Source organism: Ceratosolen solmsi, unplaced genomic scaffold (assembly GCF_000503995.2).
Source record: "Ceratosolen solmsi marchali unplaced genomic scaffold, CerSol_1.0 scaffold11, whole genome shotgun sequence".
Lineage (NCBI taxonomy): Eukaryota > Metazoa > Arthropoda > Insecta > Hymenoptera > Agaonidae > Ceratosolen > Ceratosolen solmsi.
Window position 1 is genome coordinate 11,504,329 of NW_011948416.1, and position 8,158 is coordinate 11,512,486.

General features: G+C 22.8%; 2 protein-coding genes across 2 annotated transcripts in view; both read right to left on the bottom strand.

The window, feature by feature from the left end:
• Positions 1-2,751, bottom strand: part of Mp (collagen XV/XVIII-type protein multiplexin) — a 50,324-nt gene extending 47,573 nt beyond the window's left edge. Inside the window, exon 1 of the mRNA XM_011496132.1 lies at positions 2,731-2,751. Within this exon, the coding sequence (XP_011494434.1) occupies positions 2,731-2,751 (21 nt within the window). The remainder of the gene's footprint in view (positions 1-2,730) is intronic.
• A 592-nt stretch (positions 2,752-3,343) lies between these two features.
• The window catches only part of LOC105359519 (collagen alpha-1(XV) chain-like), a 214,275-nt gene continuing 209,460 nt past the window's right edge, over positions 3,344-8,158 (bottom strand). The window contains exon 6 of the mRNA XM_011496133.1: positions 3,344-3,472. Within this exon, the coding sequence (XP_011494435.1) occupies positions 3,344-3,472 (129 nt within the window). The remainder of the gene's footprint in view (positions 3,473-8,158) is intronic.

Sequence of the window (8,158 nt, forward strand, 5' to 3'; positions counted from 1 at the left end):
TCTTTCCCTTTGTTCTAATGATTTTCTTAAACTCGAAACTTCATCGCTGTACCAGCGTGCGAAACAAGGTGTAATGTCACTCTTTTGTCCTTTTTTACTCTCTGGCTTGCCTACTCGGCAATGGTACAGCCCTCTTAAAAGTTCGACGACTATAAATACCACAGTCATTCTCGAAGATTGTTCGAGTTAACGTGAACTGTAAATTAAGTTTTTACTTCGAAATTCATTTTTTAACCTTTTGATGGAACTCTAGTTTTCATATCGCGTAATTTAGCGCTCCACTCTCTTTTGATTATATATTAGATTTTTTAAATGTAGTGCTTACTTTAGTTTGAAAAAATAAAGTTGAATAAGATTGTTAGATAAAAGAGCAGGCGAGCAAGAGAGTGGGTGAATCGGGTAAAGAAGGAGGAAATGAAAACTCAAACAGTCGAGTGTTTTTCTTTAACGCTTGATAAGTTTGTGGGTGATTACATGGAATCTTAATACTTTAGAAGACTAAAATTTAACGTACATAAATACAATAATATTTGTAGATATTATATTATTAATTCAAACATTAATTATGATATTATTTTCTTCTAAATATTTTTATATTTATTCAATGAATTTCAGCATTCATAATAAGAATAATATGAAATTTATGTCTCATTTAAAGAATTATTTCACGACAAATTTAAATTCAATATTTAACGAAAACAAACCTATTTAATTATAAAAATTCATTTATTTAATAAGCATAATTATATACAATAAATTAAATATATTTAGAATAACTTTATTATAATACAAATATTCTTAATAATATTATGTATCAAATTAAAATAGGCATGGGATTAATATTACCATTAATTAAATTGAATAGTCAATGCAAATATGAATAAATGTTGGTATGAAATGTCTATATGAAAATGTTCCTTAAATTTCACATAATGAAAGCATTCCTTTTAGCCTGACAATTATTTACCAACTATTTATTAAAAATATACAGACGAGTCATGCGTAAATTTAGATAATCAGTTATTGGGATTTATTGGATTTACAAATGCTAAATACAAAGATTTAATTATTCATGTTATAATTATAAGGTAACTGAATATAAATTTTATATTTATCTCTTAATTTCCATTACGTGATGTTTAATCGATATAGTAATCATATGAGTATCAATTGCTAACAGAATTTAATTCAGTTGTAAAAATAATAATTTCGATTCTAAATTTAATACATTTAAAAAGAATTTAGTATTTTCTCGTGTTATATGTACGTATATTTTGATGTTCCACGTGTTTGTTTAAATAAATTAAAGCATAATTCTATATTCATTATATTTAATTCCGATAATTTTCTAATATATTTACATTTAATCGAATTAGCTAGAATGAGAATACAAATTATATCTATCAAATAATAATTTTTAAACAAATACATAATATTTATTAATATATATAACATAATTCATAATATATGTGTTAAATTAATAACAGTAAATAATAAATTTATACATCAAATGAATCAATATAATTAGTATAAATTCATATCTATCTTAAAATAATATATTAATTACTACAATAATTAATAATTATTATAATACTTAATACCGAAAATACGATTCTTGAACAGAATATATATTTTATTCACCTAAAATTATATATAAGTACAATTAATACACTACTCATTTAATATTTTTTTTATCCTAAACTTTACTGTCGCATAATTTTATTTGTGTAATTATTATAAAATTTTTAGGTGTATCTTTTTAATAATAATAAAATATTCTTACGATAATCATATGGAAATACACTACATACCTATTGAATGGTGTACTGATCCATCAATTTTACTTGAAAAATAGTAAAAATAGTAAAAAATAGTTCATAATACATAATAAATTACAAATATAAATTATTACATAAACTACAAACTATATAAACATTATAATTTAGAATATTATTAGCGATAATAATCGATACTCTGTACTTTGAATTTATCCAGTGTATTTCAATTGAAAAAATTAAATTAGATTAAATAAAAATAATAAATATTTACATTGAATTGTAAATAGAAATAAAACATAGAAATTTATTTACTATTAATTTGAATTTGCATCCGATCGATATTACGTTAATGCAGTAAAGTAATAAATTATAAACAAATTGCATAATAATATTGAAATTAACATCATATAATAATGAATGATTTAATTAATAATATTTTGTATATATTTAGAAATACTTTATGAATAAATCTGCGTACTGATAGCAATTATTCACTCTGTAATATTGTTGATAAAATCCATTACTCTAATTAATAATTACCTAATAAAAATAATTATTTAAAATATTTAAATACGCGTGTGTAATATAATATAATATAATAATGCGTGATTTTTATAGGATCGTCTAATTATTTAAATGCTTTATATACAATTTTAAAGCTAACAAGTGATTGGAAAATTCATAAAAAAGTATGCCTTTGGAGCTGTTGAATATCCTTCTAAGAAATTAATGTAATTATTTTTAATTTGTCGTTAAAAAATCTAAAAACCAGATATTTAATTAGTATTATAAAATGTAAATTAATTTCTTAACATTATATGGCATATGCGTGAGAAAAAGAGCCAAAATCCAGTGTTTTCCGTAAACATTACAAATGTCTTTTGTCATTTTCGGAGAAAATAAAATTATTAACACAATACTTAATGATTTATCCAAAATGAAAATAAATCACCGTCACACTTGTTAATAACATCTTTATTAGATCCGCACTATTACTCGCAGATAATAAAACGATTTCTTCCGTCGAATGTAAAATAAGTTTTCATTAATTTGACTAATAGGAAAATAGTACAGAGGACTTATTTTATTACTATTATAGCATTCGATTAAATTATTTAAAATATTTTTATTTTATTTTGAAAAAATTAGTAAAGAATTTATTTCTACCGAGCATAAATACCTAACACTTTCATTAAACAAAATCTGTCGGTTATTTAATCAATGTGCACCGAGTGGCTTTTAACCAACTGACGTTCCCTTGAACACATTTTAAATACAAATATTATACGAAAATCTGAAATCGAGAAAAGACTGAGGCACAGATGTACATAAAAGAAGAAATGGGTTAAGAGAATTAGCAAACGAAGTAATATAGATTCAATGCACATAATACAAGAAGCAGTCAATGAGTTATGTTTGAAGTATATTTTAAGCTGAGAGGCGTCGATGACGTCCGAAAGCCACATTCCCATTAATAGCGAATGAGGTGAACACGTGAACCGTATTTCACTTTAAACTAATAGACGAAAAGAAAACGAATGAAGATGATGTTAAAGCCTTAATTTTTAACAACGTCGCACGAAAGTCAAGTCTACCAGAGGTATAATAGTGTAACTCACGGGAACGTCATCGAGATCGATTTCTCCCGAGCCGCTGATCAAGTCATGATCCCCCGAACTCTCTTCCGAAAGGAACTATAATCAAGCAGCAAAAAAGGTAAATTAATAGATAATATGACGTAACAAAAATCTTTTGGAGAAGTCAGCGTATGCCCGCCGATAATCTGAAACTTAATTTATATCGATGAAATTTGCTAATTATATTGGATAGAATGTAAATCAGGGCAAATGATAAAATGTTTCGTTCCATAGGCCCTATGAGTTTTATCTGAAAATAAATTCATAATCGATTAAAGTATTGAAGAAAATATATTGAGAAATATTGATTGTTAGTCTGTTAAAATTATAAAAAATTAATTTTATTATAAAAGATAATAAAAAATATAAATCATAAAATATAAAATATAAAACGAAAAAATATATTTTTATGTGTTATATAATTATTAGACAATTATGTTGCATTATAATAGTTATTATAATTTAATGAATTTATGTATAAAACTATTTTGTTATACAATTAATTAATAAATAAATTATCTACTATTATTTATATATTATTATATATTATTATGTATTTTTATTTATTGTTTCTGTATTTATACATCAAATTAAGGTAATCAGTAATATATTAAACGTATATTTCTGAATAATAAAAATTATTCTAATATTGGCTAAAATATTAAAATTAAATCATTGGGGGGACAATCAATTTAATAATCATTTTTATCTTACTAAATTACAACTTATTATGAGCTAGTCTGGTAAAAAGTATTTTCATCTATAAATCTGACATCATTAGAGTCAAGATTTTCATTAAAAAAAAAAATATATATATATATATATATATATACCTTTTAATTTTTTTTATTATAACGTATGTAAATAGCTTGATAGCTTGTATAATTAGACAATAGTTTACGATATAAAACGGCAGTGAATTCGTGGTAACGACTCTTCTTGCGGCTCAACAATTTAATCTAGTTGTACACATTTTATTTCTAAACAAAGAAATCAAACCAGAAAACTAAACGTAGAAGATATTGGCTTTGACTATACATACGTCTCTGTGTTGCAGCTGCAATGCGTTATAACATCGATTTTCAAATGAATTATAACTAGGAAAAGAAAAATTTCTCTGCAATATTGGCCTACCATGTATATATTCTTATGTAAATTTAGAACTTTTGTAAGTTTTATAAGTTAGAATCTCTACACATAATATTTAAATTTTAAATTGACTTACAGAAGTATAATACTGGATTCAAGCACAAAAGAAATTTTGTACATAAATCAGAAAATTTGTTAACGAACAATGATGTACATTGTTATACCGTTTGATTGAAATATCAAAAACGATTTTAATGAAAAAAAATCTATTAGCTTTATTTCTTTTTTTTTTACTACAAATACAAAAACCATATAATCTATATTTCATATTCAACTTTTTTTTTCAGAATCATTTATCAATATTGTGTTATTTGCTTACCATTTATTCAAATTCAATATATTCGGTAAACATATATTCATTATACATTTCAATAACTATTTTTTTTTAAATTATTCTTATTAAAACATTTATTAATGATAATTAAACAATGATAATCGAACGTATAATTCATATTTATATTTTTTTCCAATTCATTTAATATAAATATCATAATGATTATGAATATAAACGTAATATGTGGCTAAGACATAGAGTACATATGTTTATTAATCTTTTGCATTCCTTCAAATTCTTAATCTAGATGTATATATATATATATATATATATATATATATCTATACACATCTTTATATAATATGTACAGAAGTAATGTCAACATGACAACCCTTAGACTGCTGTGATAAGTGAGACTTGTGATAAGTGAGAGTCTCTTTTCACTAGAACTTGAGTAAATGTTTATACGGTAAATATCTTAGACTACATAACGAATTACTACGAAGTGTTTCTTGTAATATTTACGAAAATATGATAGAATAAAAATGACGCAATTACAATATTACTATCGATATGATAAACAATATATTTTGATAATTTATAAACTGAAATTGATGGACTACATGTTACGCGTTAATGAGTATAGAAAGCATAAGATTGAATCCATATAATATCACAATTATACAATTTTCCATTGTATTCATGATATGAACGGAAAAAGAGAATTAATTTTCAATAAAATAATATATCAAAGAATTTTAGCAAGTAAAAATTTATTAACAAATATATACAAATAAATAATGGCTTTGCATTTCCATATATGTTAAAATACTATATATAATATATTTATATTGTATTGTAGTGAATATAGTTTATAGAGAAATGAATTTCAATACATTTTTATTTTATATAAGTAACCAACAAAATTATGCAAATTTTATAAAAAATTTTCTAAAGCTTAGAAAAAAGATTAGTTTGGATATTATTTTAGAATAAAATATTAGAAAAACTGAATTTAAAATTTTAAATCAACTAATTTGACACTACTAATAAATAATAGATCATAATTTTAATAAATTTATAGGTATTAATTTCTATATTAAATATGTTAATTTAATATTTACATTTAAATTACATGTCTTTTTGATGATAGGAGAACGATCATTTTAAAACTTTATTCACAATTTATCAGCGATCTTTTTCAATTATAACTTATTCTACATATTAACTAGTTATTAACTGATTTTTATTACAATTGTATACAATTTTGTCTAACAATTTTAATTATTTACATATTTAAATGTTATTTAAATTGTTAATTATTTTAAACTATTTCGCTAACCATGATTACTAAACATTATTTACATAAAACAAAAGTACGCATATAATATATTATATATCATTTTAGGAAATTTTATAATATATTATCCTATAATTGATCTTACAAAAATCTTTAAAATAATCTTGAAAAATTTAATTTTATGTAATATATATAAATTATTAATGTACCTATATGAGAAAATAAATCAATACTTTTTCTAAATAGAATAATAATTAAAATAAATGTTCAATATTATATAATTTGTATTATGTAAATTTTATATTAATTTGAATAATATATTCCATTATGCATTTAGAAGAGTATTATTTATATATGCATAATAGGAATGTCATTGATTGTATCGAAATATTTACTTTTATTATACACATATAATGGAATATGCTTTGTGAAAACTCAATGAACCGAGTATCAAGTTTTTTTATAACTTTCTCTCTGAATTTATGTTAATTGGAAAAAAAGGAAAACCACTTACTTTTTAAGCAAGTTTAAAAATACATTATTATAGCTTGAAAAAAATTTTTTTTACATATAAGTATATTTATAGAACAATTTATTTTGAAAGATTCTATGGTAGTTTTTAAAAGCCAAAAGTTATTTAGTGCAACAGTTATCGCCGTGAAATTATGTAATTCTTTATTGAGAATGCAATATTTTATTAATTCATGTTAATAATTAAGACTTATTTAACATTAGAAAAATATTTCGATAAAATATTAAAATTATCTTTCTTCAAAATTAAAATGTTTATATACATCGTTAATGAAATAATGGCCCTTTGCATAATTTTTAAACACATTTTATTTGACGATATTTAAAAAATATCTAGCTAAAAATAGAGTATGAGTTAATAAACTTTCAGTAAACTCCATTACTTAACTTCTTTGAGGTTGCATTTCCATGTACTAAGTTAAACAGGTTCATTTTGTTCCGGTGTGATTTAAAACTCTAGAAAAACTTTTTAAATTATGGTTAATACTTTATCAATATTACATGTTCTCAAAATCTGATAAATTTGACAAGGTTTTTTACTATATCCTACAGAATATGTTTAGAATTATATCATTAAAATAAAAGTAAAATGAAAATTGTGAAAACATGTCAATATATTTTAATTACTTTATTTGTACTAATAAATTTTTTACTATTAATTAGACTTTATTTCTATTACTTTATTTATAATATATATATAGAATTTTTACTTTACTTTGATTTTATTTATTTTAGAATACATAAGACATATCATAAATTGCAAATTCAACAATTTGAAATGTAATAAATCTAGTAAGATGAATAAAATATTTATTCTACTTACTGGACTAGTGTTATAGTCAAATATATATATATTCAAATATCATCAATATTTGGCAAAATGATTTAATTTCATTTATTTTCTTTTTCTTTTTTATATACAATTCTTTTATGAAAACTATTAATATTAGATCTATAATTAAAAATCACTTCCATTTAATCAAAGAAATATTTATTAATTATAAATCTTGCCAATAATTTGAAATATTCATGTAATTTTGATCAGCTTGAAAATCTTATGATTTATAGAAAAATTAAGTTGGAAAATTACATTGCAAATTATTCACAAATTACTGAAAAGTACCTCTGAAACAAAGACACAATGCAGCTTGGAAAATCCGATTCTACATTTGATTACCTTACAATCTCCCTGCAATCTCCCCCATTAACTTCCACAAATTTACGAAGTACTATTGAAAATTCGTATTTCGATCGTACCGAAGAAGAAAAAAGAATAACCAAAAGAGACCCCGCTATTCCAAACTAACAAATGGTCGGAATTTCGGGCACGTTGCTCTTCCCTTTGCAGTGTACTTTACGTCTCGCTTTTCCTCTCGCTTTTCTCTCGCTCAACGGCACATCCAGTTTTCACGCCCACGCATTTCGTACCAAACCTACCGATCGCTTCTTTCAGTTTCACTCTTTTTTTTTTTTAATTGTGTATGAATTT